General features: G+C 38.5%; 1 protein-coding gene across 2 annotated transcripts in view; it reads left to right on the top strand.

Annotated features, from left to right (window-relative positions):
* Positions 1 to 3,836: 3,836 nt before the first annotated feature.
* Positions 3,837 to 18,845, top strand: part of LOC149282567 (gamma-aminobutyric acid receptor subunit gamma-2) — a 31,174-nt gene continuing 16,165 nt past the window's right edge. Inside the window, exons 1-5 of one of the 2 annotated variants that reach the window (XM_089498045.1) lie at positions 3,837 to 3,978; positions 9,878 to 9,945; positions 11,477 to 11,697; positions 14,406 to 14,488; positions 15,819 to 15,956. In XM_089498045.1, the coding sequence (XP_089354171.1) occupies positions 9,904 to 9,945; positions 11,477 to 11,697; positions 14,406 to 14,488; positions 15,819 to 15,956 (484 nt within the window). In that variant the 5' untranslated portion in view covers positions 3,837 to 3,978; positions 9,878 to 9,903. Of the gene's footprint in view, positions 3,979 to 9,877; positions 9,946 to 11,476; positions 11,698 to 14,405; positions 14,489 to 15,818; positions 15,957 to 18,845 lie in introns of those variants that run through there. The other variant, XM_089498044.1, reaches the window with a different exon arrangement.

Here is an 18,845-nt window from a genome sequence, read left to right as displayed (position 1 = left end):
TTTTTCATTTTGCAACCTAACCATTATTTAAAAAAAGCTTATAGTCATATATTACGAGCTGGGTTTTTTTGTTTGGATTTTTACAACAGCACTATGTATGAAAAATACCAGGATATTCAGGCAAGATGCTACAACTTGTTCAGGAAAACGTTTAATAAAAGATATGTAAATATATCTTAAACCATAGAGAAAATGCTGAAATGAAATCCTGCCTCTTTTTAAATGCTTTTACTTCCATACTCATGTTATATGATGCTAATCATATATGTTTTCTATCAAATATACAATATATGTAAGGCTAAAGAAAAGGCCAACGAGTTCCAGGCATCTCACCTGCCAATAAAACAGGACCGGAGAGGCGGGTGCAGCAGAAATGAAGTCTCCCTTCTGTCACACAATAAATAAATGTAGGCCAAGCAGATAAGCAGCGCAGTCACTGTTATCTGCTTGGCCTTCATTTATTAATATATGTAAGGCTGTCCGTTTAAAAGGGAATCTTATGTTTAGTTTATACGTGAAATATTTTTCCAGATTAAAAAAAGTTGATATTTTTTTGATGAAGCCCCTCCATAAACATGTTATGTGCACTATATAGTTTTATATAATAATTGCATAAGCGAAATATTTAGGAAAAATATTCCAGCTGTGAATCATACATGAATATAATTGAAATATATTCTTTTTTTGGCATTTTCTCCACAAAACCGGTTTTTAGAAGTATCTAAGTATCTCTTTTTTTAGGTAGCATACGTAAAGAAGTAACCATTCACTCATTCTTCCAATTTTCATATGAAATGTGATAGAATCCTTTTATATGACAAATAATAAATAAGGCTTTTGTGCATTGGCAAATACAGTTTTTTCTGGCCTTTAATTTACTGATTAAATCAAGAACATAGAACAGTACATATTCTTTACCTGTCAATATGTTTATTAAGAACAAGCAAATATTGAGAAAATGAATTGATGTGTCAAATGTGAGGTAATGATCTTTTTGATATTGTTATAATTTAAGTAAAGACAGATAATATCATGATTAATTAAATCTTCAGATAATTATAAAGCAAATTAAAAAAAATGTTTTAGCACAAAATATTTAATTCCCACAGACACATTGCAATGTCATACGTGTGAATGTAATTAGTAATATTAATTGATATATTATTGTCATTCCTTCTATTGGAAGTCATACATTATAAGTTATTAACCTTTTTTTGATTATTTTGATTAGTCTAATTGTTAAGAACAACAGGGTATTTTCTGAATTTCTGATGTTTTCTGCTGTATTATAAGCCAAAGAACAAAAAAAATGACATTATATTTGTTCTTTGTACAGAAATACATTAAGGCCCAGCAAGAAAATGCTGGCATGACAAGAATCATAGAACAAAATATAATTTAAGCTGCATTAATATGCAAACCTTACTTCATATTAATTATTAAATAGAAAGGTTTGCCTGTTGGAAATGGGGTTTGTGGTGAGAATGTCATACGGATTCTAATATTTTTTAAGTGCTATAAAGCAAACGTAACCTACCATTTGTATTTTCAATCACAGCAGGTGTATTGTTAGGTGGCAGAACAAGAAATGTAACTGTGGAAAATGATAAAATGCAAATATGGTCTTTATCCATTTGGTTTAGCCATGGAGTAGAATTGGTAAATGGTTCTTTGAGACATCCACTACATACAATTTCCCTTATTTATATAGTATGTAAATAATTATGTATTGAAAATGTACTGCTCTTGTTAGAAATTAATCCTGGGGCCCATATAAAAATCTAATTTTTATTTCAAATGCCACTTATGGATTTATAATGATGAATATTGTGTATTTTACTCATAGATATTCTGACCAAACATTTTATATTAATCAGCAAATGCCTTGGGTGCCATTCTACATGTTAAGCAGTTATTCTGTGTTTTTTCAGTCAATAATCTCTAGTCAGTCACTAGACAATATTAAACACATACCTGTTACTCACCTGTCCTCGGTTCCTACGTTGCCGCAACAGCCGCCGCGGAGGAGAGGGAGACCCCCCTCCAACGCACGGTCACCTCCACAGCAGCCACCACGGAGGAGAGGGAGACCCCCCCTCCAACGCACGGCCACCTCCACAGCAGCCGCCACGGAGGAGAGGGAGACCCCCCTCCACCGCACGGCCACTTCCGCTGATGTCCTCCGAGGTGCCGCGCAGGAGAGGCAGACCTCCAGGTTCACGGCGTCCGGCTACTGCGCTCGCGCGCCCTCTAGTGGAGAACTCCCTAACTGCAGGCCTTTATGAAGGGAGACTTCGCCACACTCAAAATGGTCGCGATTCACGGACACCGGAAGTGATGTCATGAGGGGCTGATGGGAGATTCTGACTTCCTCCGCGGTTCTCCATTTAAACCCCTCAGACCTGTTACACCTTGCCTTCTGATGGTCGTCTATGCCTTGTGCTAGCACCCAGATAGCGTTTACTGTCCTGATTCCTGTGTTTGACCTCGGCTCGCCTGACTACGTTGATTTCCTGTATCCTGACCTCGGCTTGTTTATCGTTTATCCTGATCTCCTGAATCCTGACCTCGGCTACGTTTATCGGCTATCCTGCTCTCCGGAATCCTGACCTCGGCTTGTCTGAACTTGTTCTGTCTTGGAGTCCTACCTGACTACAGTGTCTCCTATTTACTTGTACGTGACAGAATCTGAAGGCCATCATGAGACCTGCTTCGGTGGGACTTCAAGGTCCGTGTGAGGCTCGGCTGGATGAGATGGATCATCGTCTGGATCAGTTTACCCAGGCATTCCAGATCCTCCTTCAGCGCACTGATCCCGGATTACCAGCGCATTCTCCAGTAGTAGAATCTCCCATCAGCCCCTCATGACATCACTTCCGGTGTCCGTGAATCGCGACCATTTTGAGTGTGGCGAAGTCTCCCTTCATAAAGGCCTGCAGTTAGGGAGTTCGCCACTAGAGGGCGCGCGAGCGCAGTAGCCGGACGCCGTGAACCAGGAGGTCTGCCTCTCCTGCGCGGCACCTTGGAGGACGTCAGCGGAAGTGGCCGTGCGGTGGAGGGGGTCTCCCTCTCCCTCGTGGCGGCTGCTGCGCAGGTGGCCGAGCGTTGGAGGGGGGTCTCCCTCTCCTCCGTGGCGGCTGCTGTGGAGGTGGCCGTGCGTTGGAGGGGGGTCTCCCTCTCCTCCGTGGTGGCTGCTGTGGAGGTGGCCGCGCGTTGGAGGGGGGTCTCCCTCTCCTCCGTGGTGGCTGCTGTGGAGGTGGCCGTGCGTTGGAGGGGGGTCTCCCTCTCCTCCGCGGCGGCTGTTGCGGCAACGTGGGAACCGAGGACAGGTGAGTAACAATACCCTTTAATACTTGAAAGTGGCAAACAATAAATCTATTGCAATTTTAAAAGCATCACTTTAACACTAAATAATTTCCATTAGAACTGTGTAATAATGTTACCTTGATCGTATTTTGTTGGTCTGTTCTTGTGGTGTCTTTAAGAGTGTAATTAAGTCAACTGGTCAGCTTACCCACCTTCAGTAGTTTTTTATATTTTATTTTCATTTTATATATAAGATAAACATGGTTATGAAGCTCTGCTAACATTTCAGGTTCAATTGAAAGGTGAGGAGAGTAAACTCTGTCTCAAAGTTAAATTTTAATGTTTTCATCCCTTCTGTTTGTCTTTGAAATATAATTCTAATTACATATATTACACATTTTCACAGCAGAGTTGGACGCTTTTTAACCATTCTTTTAGTATGTCATAATATCAGCTACTAAGCTTGTTTTTTTAATGCAGCATTTATATATGTACTAAAAGTATACCTAATGTTTTTTCTTAGTTCAGTTCAAAAGGAGGATGAAGATTATGAAGATGCTCCATCAAATAAGACATGGCTTCTGACACGGAAATTTCATGATAATGATGTCACATCTATTTTAAATGGTCTTTTGAAGGGGTACGATAACAAGTTGAGGCCCGATATTGGAGGTATGTGTGGCTTAAGCATGTTTTAATTTAAAAGAGTTAATGAAGTTGTCTAACAATAGGTAAAATTACAATGTTATTTTAAGTGAAAATGGCACACTTATACATATGTTTATATCCAACTGAATAACATATACAATATGACCAAAAGTAGACACCTGACCATTACACTTATATTTACTAGTTGGACATCCCATTACAAAACCACGGGCATTAATATGGAGTAACCCTCCCTGGTTTCCACTCTTCTTGAAAGGCGTTATCCTAAAGAGCTTGTCTTACAATGAGCATTCCAATTCATCTCAAACATGTTCAGTTGGGTTAAGAGCAAGACTGTATGTAAGGTGCTCAAGCTCCTTCTCACCAAACTGGTAAAAAAGTGTCTTTATTTACCTTGCCTTGTGCACAGGGGCACAGTTATGCTGGAACAGGAAAGGGCTTTCTCCCAACTAGTGCTAAAAAAAATGACAGCATACAATTGTTTGAAATGTCTTTTGTAGCTTTAACACTACCCTTCAATGGAACTAAGGGGCCTCATCCAATCCCTGAAGAACAGCCCCAGACAATTACCCCCCCCCCCACACCAAATGCATTCCGGTAGTTAGCATTTTCCTGGCATACGCTAAACCCAGGTCCCTCCATCAGCTTTCAAGATACTGAAATGTGATTCATCACTCCAGAGAACACGCTTCCACTGCTCCAGAGTCCACTGGTGGTGTGCTCTACACCACTCCAGCTTGGTATTACACATTGCTACAGAAAACAAAAGATTTTTACCTGCTACGTACTTCAGCACTTGGCATCCCCACTAAATTTGCATGTTCTACCACTTTGTGGCTGAGCCGCTGTTACTCCTAGACACTTTCTCTTCACAATAACAGAACAGACATTTTACAGACTGACTCATGGCAAAGGTAGCATCATCTACTGAGGTCTTCTGTACAACCCATTCCACTGCCAACGTGTGTCTATGGAGATCACATGTCTATAAATGTTTACCCTTGTTAGCAATAGGTGAGCCTAAAACACCCACCCAGATTCAATCATTAGGAGTGGTGTCTACATACTTTTAGTCATATAATATAGATAACCATAGATAACTCATTGCTTCACACATTTCTTTAGTCTGCCTTCTAAATTATCATCTTAACTTCATCCATTAGTCATATTTATCTCAGGTCATTCCCCACAGGTGCTGTCATTATGTCAAATCATTACTTTTAACTCACCTGTAATATTGCTAAACAGGCACGGTACAGTACAGGGAATAGATGTAGATCACACAACTTGTGGGTATTGTAACTGGACTGGCCCACCGGGATACCAGGAAGTTTCCCAGTGGGCCGGCCGGTCCGTACGCCGGTCGCCGGCAGACCAACATTTAAGGCGCCTAGTGAAATTAAAGTGGCCGGCGTGCACGCAACTTACCTGCACGTTGGCCACACAGTGTGCGATCACACTGCTATCATGCCCAGTGGGATTTAAATAACAATATTACTTTTATATATATTAATATTGTTATTAATATTCTTATTGCTCTGAAAAATATAATAACGCTATAAGATATATCTTATAATAACACAAAGATCCAGATCCCCCGCAGCGCTGCAGGGAACCCAGATCCTCCTCTCTGACAGCCGAAGGGTGTCTGTCCGTTGCGCGCAGGCATCCTCCGCTACTGTTTTCCACTTCTGCCAGAGCTTCTATGATGATGCACCAAGGTGACGTGACCTTCCGGTGCTCCCCCATATAAGCTCTGGCGGAAGTAACGGCCAGCACAGTGGAGGTGGTCTGTGCGCACTGCGCAACGTTCGCCGGCTCATTCTCTCTGGCCGCTGGTGTGCGATGCGCGCAGACATCCTCCGCTACTGCTGGCACTTCCACTGGGGCTTCTATGATGGAGCACCGGTGTCACAGAAGCTCCAGAGCAAGTGTCGGACACCAGCAGAGGTTGTCTATGCGCATCGTGCAGACGTTCACCGGCTGCCACTACTAGACACCAAGGAGTCTATGAGGATAAGTCTGGGGGGACATATTCAGGGGTATAAGGCATATCATGGGGGCAGAGGGGCATTTTGGGGATTATAAGGCATATCAGGGGGCACCGTGGGATATACGGGGTATAAGGCATACCCTGGGGCAAAATGGCATATCAGAGGGCACTGGCATATGCGGGATATAAGGCATATCTGGGGGAGGACAGAGTGGCATATCAGAGGGCACAGTGGCATATCTGGAGGATATAAGGCATACAGAGGGTATAAGGCATACAGGGGGTATAAGGCATATCTGGGAGGCAGTGTTGGAAGCCTGGGCCTGCTGTTTGTTTTTAACATCCTGTTTATTAAATGAAAAATGTAAAAAAAATTTAATCGATTAATCGGAAAAAAAAAATCGGCCAACTAATCAATTATGAAAATAATCGTTAGTTGCAGCCCTAATATATATATATATATATATATATATATATATATATATATATATATATATATATATATATATATATATATATATATACACACACATACATATATACATACAAGAATGGCCTAGTAAGGATGGATGGAGAGAAAATGTGTAGTCCCATAACATCCGCATAGAGCTGGTGATAAACAGTGGTGGACCTAACCACCATATAGGTCATAATCCCAGTGAAGTTAACTGAAATATGAAATAATGTAAGCATGACATAAGCATACTTAGAAAGGGCCCCCTTTTTAGCGACAGGAATTTTATATTGAATACATAATTTTATAAAGTCATGTAGATCATCACTGAAGAGCATTTTGTTATAGTCATAAAATTGTCAGAAACCTTATCTGGAGACTAAGACATCACCATATTAGGCAGCTATATGTTATTACTGATTGTGTATTAAATGTGACATAGCATAGGGAAACACTAATTTGTTTTAGTATGGATTGTTCCTATTCCTAGTGATAGTTCATGCTTGTTTTTATGGTCTAATGTCATAACATTTGCATGTGATTTGAGCCAAAAAGATTCTTGGGAGATGTAATCATTTAGGTTTAGACTCCATGTTAAATATATATATATATATATATATATATATGTGTGTGTGTGCTGCTTGCAATATACATTTTTGATTAACTAGAGAAAGAGAGTGTCACTTACTGTTTATAATTTACATAATGTTGCGTTTAAAAACTGTATGTTTGCAATCAATTCATGTATGTAACTCTTCAATGAGCATGTAAATGATCCACCAGATGGAATTATGTATACTACACACTTAGAGTATATTGTGTTACTAAGAATAAAACCTGAAAAGAAAACCATAGGTTTTGTTTATCATATTATAAAAGACAAAGGAACATTGGTATAGTGAATAAAAGCACAAGGAATATGAATAATACCTATAGTTAAAAACATATTCTACAATCAACTGTAATTGAAATATTACTATTATGTAATAATATTAGATGGATATGTATAAACAGTTTTATTGGAACAACATAAAACCAAAAATAGAAATGCATTTTTCATAATTTTACCAAGGAGATACAATCATATCATAAGTAATGTCATTGGTGGCATTATTCAGACCTTAATGGAATAGGTAGCAAATATAAACCAACACTCTTCTAATAGTTCTCTTTTAATAGGATTATAAATCAGACGTTAATTGGGAAAGAGGTTAAATGCATTGCATTTCTATTCTACACTACTTATCTGTAATTATGTTCAATAATTACACAAACAAAACAATGAAGACAAATATCTGTAGATATTTGTTTTACTTTTACCTGGTAGTATATCTCATTAATTAGGCTCAAAGGCTTGTTATCTGGCAAAATAAGTTTATTTGCTACAAGAACATCTGCTAGAGATCTTGGTTGTCCAGCTGGGAGCCATGCACACTACATGTCGTCTACACTGGCATTCATTATGTCCTTAGCATCCCTTAAAGCCAATATGTTTTATCATCTCAGGGCACTGAGTTAGCCTAGTGCAAGAAAAGTGCAAATTTGAAGTTTGGTAATTAAAATAAAAATGCAAGCATACAAAAATGTAAATAAAAAAAATTCCCATAACAGAGAATTGTATTACCACACTATTTGATATATACTATTTTGAAAAAGTAGTTTAGATGTAATGTAAGGAACTATCATTTCATTAATAAGGCAGTAAGGTGTAAGTAAAGCAGTAAGTGTAGCACCATTTGAGCAGAAGTGGTATAGGTTAATGCAGGTCAGGCATGTAATAGGCATAACACTATCCTGTAAATCAGACCAAGAAACAAAAGGGGTTGAGGTTTTTAAGACAAAAAAGATCTAGGAGGGCTGAATGGTATCTTATCAAAAGTCTATGTTTCTGTAGTCAACTTTGTGCTAAAGCACATTTCTACTTTTTAGAAATTTTATTGAATTTATTATTGAATTTTCAAAGATAAAAACAAAAACAAGGAAACCAGAGTACAACATAATAAGAAACAAGTGGCATTGCAAAATGACACAGTACCCCAGTAACATCCCCCAAATGACCATCGAATGAGAATATAAAGAAAAGAACACTGTGTCTAGCAAGAAAACTCTAAACTGTAATTCCCTCCCCGCAAACATTGACTTGCAACATGGTTATCAAGAACAAAGATAAATTCAATTATGTAGTCACACTCTGTCCGTTGTCAAGTAAACCATTGAATGTCTTATAGAGCAACTCTACACTAAACCAAGACGTATGCTGGAATGTTTGTCATATCTGACGTTTCAATATAATGTCTAGTGTGTAAAAAAACCTAAAAATCGATTTGGTGTCTTTCTTTGTTCAATGATGTGTCTAACCAGTCCATTCTAAACAGGAATAATAATTTTGTACGTAACAGAAGCAATAAGGGTGGTTCAGGGTGTATCCACTGATATAGTATGGTATTTCTGGCCACAGCCAGGTCGATACATGTAAGAGAAACATGTGTTGTATCAGGTAATGACAAAAGCCCAAGAATCGCAGCCTCTGGAGTGATTTGAAGATCACTGCCACTTAGGGTGGAAAGAAAAGTTCATATACTACACCAGAAAGAGCGTATCGGGGGACACGACCAGAAGTTATGATAAAGGTCTGCTTCTTCCAGACCACACTTGGGGAGAGAATCTGAGGGCAGTATTCCCATAAGAAATTGGCAAAGGGGAGAGAGAGATGCCTGATGAACAATCTTTAACTGCATTTCAACATAGGTGCTGGCCCGAAGTATCCTACACGTGGATATTGTAGATCTGATTAAATCTGACCTATTAACATCCGAGCAGTGAGTCATCCACGCCTTTAGAAATGCGGGCACTACCATAAACAAATTTAGTGGTGATAAGCTTCGAGGAAGGCAATCAAAGTTGTGTATCCAGAGGATTAGTCCATTCCACCCGTTCAAAAAACGTCAGTTGGGAAATAGCAAAACTACATACCTGTAAGTAGGTAAACCATGAGACACTAACCATATAAAGACTATCCCTACAAGCTGAAAAAGACAATAGAACAAATTTATGAGAATCAAGAAAAGGAATCAAATTTTGAGCACCGTGGTTTGCCCAACCATCGTAGGGATCAGATGCCACCCCCCTCTAAAAAATAGGATTATTGCAAAATGGCTGAAACAAGGAAACCTTCCACTGGAGTCCCTGTCTTATTCTTACCACTTTCTACACCCGTATAGTGGCACGAAGAAGTGGGTTGTCACACAAAAAATGATGGAAGTTGTGGTGAGGGAATGTGTAAAAGGGCTGGAAGCACTATATCTAGGCTAAAGCACATTTCTTATTGTCACCGATAGTAAAATAAGTAAAAATGAGATGAGACTTTTTCGTACTATATGTTTTGATAATTAACCTTCAAATTACATTTAGTGTTTACACATGTTTTCTGTTTTTCTTTTTGCTCTTTTTAACAGTAAAGCCAACAGTAATTCACACAGACATGTATGTAAACAGCATTGGGCCAGTAAATGCTATCAATATGGTGAGTATAATTTTAAGGTTACACTATAATTGATATATGTCCCGCTTGTTGTTTTAGGTCATTCCTCTCAGTCTTTCAAGTTAAGGAGTAGGAGGGAATTTTTTAAGATAATGGAAAGGGAAGCATGGGCCAGGAAAGATGTTGTGATGTTAAGGAGAGGCAGGCATGAGGCAGGACGGATGTTGTAACATTTATGGAGAATAAATGTATAAGCAATAGAAAGAGAGGGAAGGAGATAGAACATGGCAAGAGGGAAAAGGGGAGAGAGAGCGAGAAGGGAAAGAGATTTTTTAAGGCCTGTAAGTTTAATGACTCTATTATTAATACATTTTTTCTGGTTCCGTTTCTTATTATATAGAGCTGCATCAGGGTCCAAAATTTATATATTAAAAAGCAAAGGATTTTTAAAACATAAAAGTGGAAAACAAATGGTTCAACTGCATATTGTTACTTACATTTCTAACTATCATTATTTGGAAACAGTAAATAAGACAATTGACAAATAACATTCATTAATCCCCAGAATAATGATAAAGTCAAAACTAGGAGGTGAACATAATTGTCAGACTGACAGACATCTTTGAACCCTTATATTTTTTAAATCCATTTGAATGTTTTGTAATGATTTTATTGTCTGAATGTAAGTTGTAAGGAAAAAGTATTTTTCTTATAGGACAAATCTTTTTACATTTTGCTCCATGAAACTGATTGAATTAGAAAGTTTTTCTGGGCAGCTCCCATTGAAATTAGCGGGATTAACAGCAGATTTAAAAATCATTGTTTTGATAACATGCATGTCTTTGGATGCTGCAACACCTATTGATTTCAAGGGAAGCTAAGATCATTAAATGTGTAGTGCTGCTAAACATGTGCAAGAAGTTTACATATAAATGCTTCCTTCTTTCAGCGGAGACAGCCTAGGGAGCGGGTAACTTAAGTTTTATTTTCAAACGCCAATAACTAAAGAATACCTGCAGCATTTGAATTTAGTAAAATACATGGTGTCCATTGCAAATTTACACCATTACGCATTTGACATTAAAATAGGGCTAGAGTAGGGTGTAGACCTTTAACTCAAATATGCAACATTGGAGGTACATTGGAACAGTTAATAATATAATTTCTATACTTTTGGATCCACAAAGCAAGAATTTCATATTTATCATCACAGAATAATGAAAATTCTGTAATCGCCAATTGAATGTATTATTTCACACATTATTAATGTTTTACAGAGAAAATTGTAAGCAAGGCTCAGATTGATGCAAGTTAGATTTTCATTTCTGCATATGATAAACAAATAAATCGAATCTGCTTAATTATATCAAAAAACCCTATTTAAAAAAACCTGACAAATCAAACATTATTTTAGATATAATAATTGTAAGTTTATATGGACTGTTTTAAAATGTAACCAGGAAATTGTTTCTTTGCACACATGTCATGCTATGCAATTTGGTTTTTAAAAAGTAAAAAAAATGTGTGATATTATATTGATTTTCAACTTCAATTTATTTATTTTCTTACACAGGAGTATACCATTGACATATTTTTTGCGCAAACCTGGTATGACAGACGTCTAAAATTCAATAGCACAATAAAGGTACTCCGGCTGAATAGTAATATGGTTGGTAAGATCTGGATACCTGACACATTTTTTCGGAACTCAAAAAAAGCAGATGCACACTGGATAACAACACCTAACCGAATGTTGCGGATATGGAATGATGGAAGAGTTCTTTACACTCTTAGGTATATAGATGTATTTGGAATTATTTATTTTCTGACAATGATCTTCAGGTTCTAAATACTTTAGTAGTACAAATCTTCTTCAGGGTGCAATAAATCAAGTGGTTCACATTGTCTGACCTTTAGACTGAAAGTCTGTAATCTACGGATAGCTGTTCCGAAGAAAGTAAAATACTAGCCAGTTGATATCCACTATAACAAACTACAAGGTTTGCGACAAAAAAAGACAAGTTGGACTTCTCACGGAAGCCTCTGTGCCCTGGGCTCCTGGAGGAACCTAAGGGGCCAGCAACCTCCCTACAGACTATGGCTCCTGGCCTTGTAAGGGTTTTGTTTTTGGGGAGGTGGGTACAGAGTACCATGTTTCCCTAATTAACAGAGTCTTTAAAGACTTTGGAGCTCAGACACAGAGTTGGGGTACCTCCATTTTGGTGTGTGGTGTGTTACTCATCATCAGGTCAGGACTTACAGGACAGAGACCTCTATGGCCAGTATTTGCACCAAGATCTGATATCCAGCCGGTTTTGGCCAGATGTCAGGGAACCGCCTGTGTTTACCATCTTCCCCACAGACTAGAATAGCGACCCCTTACTGGGCTGATGGGGACTGAATGCAAATACTGTGTGCAAAGAAGGCCCTGATTGAGAAATATGTGTGTTTGGCTGTTACTATTGTATGTAAAGTACCCCTGTGTAAAAATACCCTTGTGTTTTCTATGAAACTGAGTTCATTATTTTACCCTCAAGCATCTAGTCTCGGCTGATGTTTCATGAGGCGAAGACAGTAGCCTGGCCAATAATAAGCTTGAGGTTCAGCGGTCGGAGTAGCAGAGGAAGCCGACTTTAGCGGTTATGCCCATTCCGTTACAGGACTCACCACTGTTTTCTAGACTTCTGGCAAATATGTATCTAAAATTATATTCTTGCCAGCATCGGGGGATTCAGAATATTCAAAGATTTACAGGCACATACAAATTTTATATATATAAGAAAACTTTATATAAAAATTGCAGTTTCACTAAAGTTACTAACTCACCAGCACAGCTAAATTATAGCAATTTATGATGGCAAATGCACTCTAAATTGACTTAGGTATACAGTGAGTTTAAAAAGCCCCAAAATGTGAAGAGAAGGGTAGAGAAAATATACATAATTTTATATAATTTTGTCTCAGAGAGGTTAGTAAAAAAATCATTCCCCAGTTTTCATTAAATGTATTAATATTTTTCTGTATCCTGGCATATGAAATTATAAATTTAACTTTGGATTTTATTTGAACGGTGTGAAGCTTTTCATTTTTGTTATTATGGCAATAAGGAGTACAACACTAAAGCACACTGAAATCCTGCAAAGCATAATATTTTTAAAAAAAAATTATTTATCGTTATATGTCCAACAAAAATAAATTGCTGCATATTTGTGAAAAAGGAGAACTTTCGTCCAGGAAGTTTTCCCTAATACAGCTGAACATTGTCACGCACAGCGAGGTAGGAGACAGAGGTGCAGGTAGGACACAAGGTACGGATAAGTACAAGGTCAGGTTCAAGCCGAGGTCGGGGTACCAGAGATCACGAAATATGAATGACAAGCCGAGGTCAGGAATCCAGAGGTCAGGAGAAACGAATAACAAGCCGGGGTCAATAACAGAAAACACGAACCAGAACACGCACTGAGGAGTAACACTATAGGAATAGGTACGACCATCAGAGGGCAAGGTCTGAATGTCCACTGGGAGTTTATAAAGGAAGAGGAAGTGACTAGGCACCAATTGGAGCAATTGGGGCCAAAATTTGAACAGGCTGATGTCACTTCCTGTTTGGTGGAATCCGGCAGCCATCTTGAGTGTGGCTAGACCTTAGCCTATAAGTATAGGTGCCTGCGGTTCTGGGTCTAACCACCAGAGTGCGTGCGGAGGTAGATGGAGGTCTTCCTCTCCTCCGTGGAGGTTGCTGTGGCTGGTAGCTAGCAGAAGGGGGTCTCCCTCTCCTCCTTGGAGGCTGCTGTGGCTGATGGCTGACAGAGGGAGGTCTCCCTCTCCTCCGCGGAGGCTGCTGTGGCTGCAGGCTGGCAGAGGACGGTCTCCCTCTCCTCCGTGGAGGCTGCTGTGGCTGCAGGCTGGCAGAGGGTGGTCTCCCTCTCCTCCGTGTAGGCTGGGGTGGCTGCAGGCTGGCAGAGGGCGGTCTCCCTCTCCTCCGTGGAGGCAGCTGTGGCTGGAGACTGGCAGAAGGTGGTCTCCCTCTCCTTCGTACCAGCGGGCGCTGATCCAGGTTGGTGGCACACATGTTGTATTGTTATGACATTTTTTTTATTTATTTGCTTGAGATGGAAATTAAACTTCTTCATATTTGTTTTAAAATCCTCTAATCTGAAGCAATAATAAAATAGAAGAAAACAAACAATCTCCTCACACCTGTACCAACATTACGTAACAATAAATGCCATGCTACAATATGTAATAATTCTGTTGCAGGCCAACGTTTCAGTCTTTATTTTTTTTTTTGCAATAAACGTTTATTGACCATACAAATTGGAACAGCATGAAGATCATCCAGTTACAATGGGAGCATATCACGAAAAAAGAAAAATACAAACTTTCTAAAAGGCAGCCAAAGATGTAATAGGCGCACATTGTATAGTAATGAGGACAATATCACAGTACAATAATTCTGTAAAAACACAAATGCTAATAATTTAAATATGTTTTATCCACAGACTTACTATAGATGCAGAGTGTCAATTGCAGTTACACAACTTTCCAATGGATGAACATTCTTGTCCCTTGGAGTTTTCTAGCTGTATGTATGTTTATATATTTTCAGTTATATACAATTAATTGCTTCTAGTCTTTTGACCAACATTGTGTGTAGCCAGATGGAATAAATGAAGGTCAAATAATCCAAAATCTACATTCCGTCCTGTCAATTAGATGTTCATACATAACCAAATTTAGCTAAAGAGAAAGTAAAATGCGTTTCCAACTACAATTGTCATAACAAATAAGACACAAACATGCAAAAATGAATACCTGCAGACAAATATGTATATGCAATTTACTTAAAATAATACTCTCCCATAACTCTTAGAGACAACTCTCTCATAACTCGAGAGAACAACCAGTCTACAGCACGTGCGTATTACAGTTTCACCTCTTTGATTTCACTTTACATTATGAACAACTAACCCTGCTGAGTTTCTGTTGCAAGAATAGCTTGGAGGGACACACATAAAAAATATTTATATCAGTGAGATTTCTTGAATGTCACTTCATTGAATTATACATTATGCAGGGTCAGCTCAACTCTATATAATTATATATCTCCTATAAAAAACTACCTCCATCTGCATCACAATCATTATAACAAATTATGTAAATCAATATTGTAACAAAAAAAACATGCCCATAAAGCTCAGATAATCATTATGGACCTGAGTTGTACCGTCTGTGCTCCATTGCATATACTCAGAAGTGACTATTCATAAACGGTAATAAAGAAAACACCAAAATTAGGATAATGAAATGTGTTAATATATTTAATATTTAAAGCCACTTTCCTCCACACCATCAATATTGTCACAATATCTCAGATAATTACTATGGGCCCTTCTCTTCACTTACCACATCCAAAAGAAAACACCAACATTGGAATAATAAGTGTAATAAAAGAAATATCCCCACAAACCTACAATAGTTCTAACATACTAACAGGGCGGGACTAGGGATGACTAAGTGTCCTTAGTGTGCCCATATGTACCCAGCTGCACACTGCAGTACCCAATCTGCCATTGGAGAAACAGTATGGCCCACCAGGCACCAAATGGCCTGCATACCGAGCTTCCTGTCACACATTGTATCAGATTACTATTTAAGTAATAAGGTATCCATGCAAACATGTGGCTTGTGTAAGGTTAATGAAGACATTGAACTTGCTAGTAGTCTCTTGAGTAAGCGTAATATGTGTAAATAGGGCCATAAGCTATAAATTAGCTTTTTATTGGTGCATAATTTGGCGCATTGACAGATGTTTATAGAAGGAGTGAAACCACAAAAGAAAATGTGCTTTTCCAGCCTTAAAAACAATATTTTTTCTATTTCTATATATATAATTATTTTTTATTTCATTGAAGATGGGTATCCAAAAGAAGAGATTATTTACCAATGGAAACGCAGTTCTGTTGAGGTTGGAGATGTCAGGTCATGGAGACTTTATCAGTTTTCATTTGTTGGTCTAAGAAATACAACAGAAGAAGTGAAGACAACTTCAGGTAGGCTAATAACACTTTATAATTAGGGACTTTTAACAAGGCAGTTTCTGTGAAAATATTGAATTGTCTGCGTTTGATTAGCGCATGTTAGTAAGTGACAATTTAGCACTAGTTCTTTTTTTCAAAGACCAGCAAATAGGGTTTATATTCTATAAAAAAAAAAACAGCAAACACTTTATGAGTACCCTTGCAAATTGTCTCAAAGAGGACATGACTCATGAATATGACAATTGTCTCATGGATCTCTAGGCATAACTCTAGTCTGCCTAGTAGATAATCCAGCTCTCATTGTTAAAGTTGATAAGCATTTGAATGCCAATGATCATGGCTACAGAAGTAGCAGGTTAATGCATTTCTTATTCTTTTAAATTAACTTTGTCATAAACTAATATAATGCCAAAGTATTATTTGATTCTTGTGGAAAGATAAAATATGCTTTTTGTGCTCTGACATTTATTATCTTTCCAATTTGTATATATCTTTTAATATAGAAGGAGAATGCAAATTTAGCTCTAGAGAGCAGTACGATATTTGTAACAGAGGAAAATAGCACTAATGGAATTAGCGCAATCTGGTTTTCATTATGTAGACACTGATATATATAATTAAATGATGTGTAGGAAGTTGATTGCATACACAAACAGGTTTTAAAAAGAAATAGTAAGTGTTATCTATTAATAAAAGTATACTCTATGAAAGTGCAATTGTCAGTCTGGACATTTGTTCTCTGCCTTTCCTCTAATGCCATTTTAAAATTACTTTCAACAGATTTTATGTAATTGCAGTCAACTTCTGAATACAGATTAAAATAAAAAGTTTTTTGTCCTTGTTGGTTTTGTTTCTGAAAACAAAGGATATAAACGATTTACAGATTAAAATTTTAAAACTGTGTTCAACACTAACCGAAAAACAAAAAAATGTGTGGTTAGGGCTCTGAGTTATGCTGCTGCAAATCTTTATTTAAGGTGAACAGGTTGGAGGTTGTTTGGAGCAGGGCCGGACCAACCATATAGTACACCAGACAAATGCCCGATCTCCCGATCTAGCAGTTAGCCTGGTTTGAAGATACATTTAAAAACTTGTTTGAATATGACAGAAACATTTAAATTTAACTTTTTATCATATACAAAATGTCTGTCCTAGAAAAACATGTTTCGTAGCCCTTCTCTAAACTCTCTCTAAAGTATCTCTATCCTTCTGGAGATACGGTCTCCAGTACTGTAAGGTCTTAGAAGTGCTCTCTACAGCGGCATGAGCACTTCCCTCTTTCTACTGCTAATATCTCTCCCTATACAACCAAGCATTATGCTAGCATTACCTGCTGTTCTATTACATTTAATACCTTCAAGTCCTCTGGAATAATTACTTCTAAATTCCTTTCCTCAGATGTCGAGGTTAGGACTGTATCAAATTTTATGTACTCTGTCCTTGGGTTTGTATGCCCTAGGTGCATACTATTGCATTTATCCACATTAAAGGTGAGTTGCCAGAGCTCTGACAATTTTCTAGTTTACCTAAGGCATTTGCCTTTTGGCTTATCCCCCCATTAGCAAAAAGACATACCTTACCTTCAAGACATTCTGCAGTATCACTGATTAAAATATTACAGAGAATGGGTCCAAGTATCAATCCCTGTGTTACCTTAATGGTAACAAGACCTTGCTCCCAATATACTCCATTGACTACAACCAACTCTTATCTGTCATCCAGGCACTGTCTAATCAACAGTATTGGAATCCAAAAAGATTGCAGTTTATTGATAAGTCTCCTATGTGGGACATTGTCAAAAGCCTTACGGAAATCTAGATAAGCAATGATTTGTTAACCTTTTTTTCCCAACTGAGGCCCCTTTCCTGAGGCCCCTTTCCTTAATTATATATATATATATATATATATATATATTAAACAAAAATATTTAAAGAGGGAGCCCGCTAGCTCTTTTATCTCTTCTACGTCTTTGGGTTTTAACCCAACTAACTAAATTGCCTAATGCAATTTCTGTTGCCTTCAATAATTCAACTTTTAAATAATCCAATTTCTCGTGGACTCCATTTAAACCACTCCAGTCATAATGACTCCTTTACACATATTTTCACCTATTATAATATCTGATACCAGATCTCCATTTGTGAACACTAAATCTAATTTGGCCTCCTTATGAGTTGGCTTCTTTCCAACTACTTGAAAATTCCAGTAGAGCATGATTAGAACTTTCCCCTATAATGTCACTGTATACATTTCCTCTATTAATAGATTATCTAACTCTTCTATTTGTTCATGGGTCTATAAATCACACATAGACTAGATACTCTATGATGGAGCACCAGAAAGTCACGCCGACGCTCTACCATAGAAGCCCCGGCGGAAGTGCTGGCAGCAGTGAAGGTTGTCTACACGCATCGTGCGGATGTTCACCGGCTGCCAGAGAGGAGCATCTCCCGCAGCGCTGCAGGGGACCTGGATCTTCCTTTCTGGCAGCCGGGAGGCGTCTGTGCGATGTGCGCAGACAATCTCTACTACTGCCCTCCACCTCCCCTGGGGCTTCTATGATGGCGCACCGGCACCACATGACCTTCCGGTGCTCAGTCGTAGAAGCTCCAGCAAAAGTGCCGGCAGCAGAGGTTTGTCTACGCGCATTGTGCAAACCTTCACCCACTAGACACCAGGGAGTCTGGTGCACAGGGCAAGTCTTGCGGGGGCAGACTAGCATATCAGGGAGGCAAGTCAGGGGGGCAGAGTGCCATACCAGCAGGGCATGTGGCATATCTGGAGGTATAAGGCAAAGCAGGGAGCACAGTGGCATATCTGGAGGTATAATGCATATCAGGGGCACAGTGGCATATAGAGGGGGTATAAGGCATATCAGGGGGCACAGTGGCATATAGGGAG

The sequence above is a fragment of the Sceloporus occidentalis genome, unplaced genomic scaffold (assembly GCF_023333645.1).
Source record: "Sceloporus occidentalis isolate IW3139 unplaced genomic scaffold, rSceOcc1.0.p SCAF_112, whole genome shotgun sequence".
Lineage (NCBI taxonomy): Eukaryota > Metazoa > Chordata > Lepidosauria > Squamata > Phrynosomatidae > Sceloporus > Sceloporus occidentalis.
The sequence above is the reverse complement of the archived record's forward strand: the minus strand, read 5'-3'. Positions and strand labels throughout refer to the sequence as shown.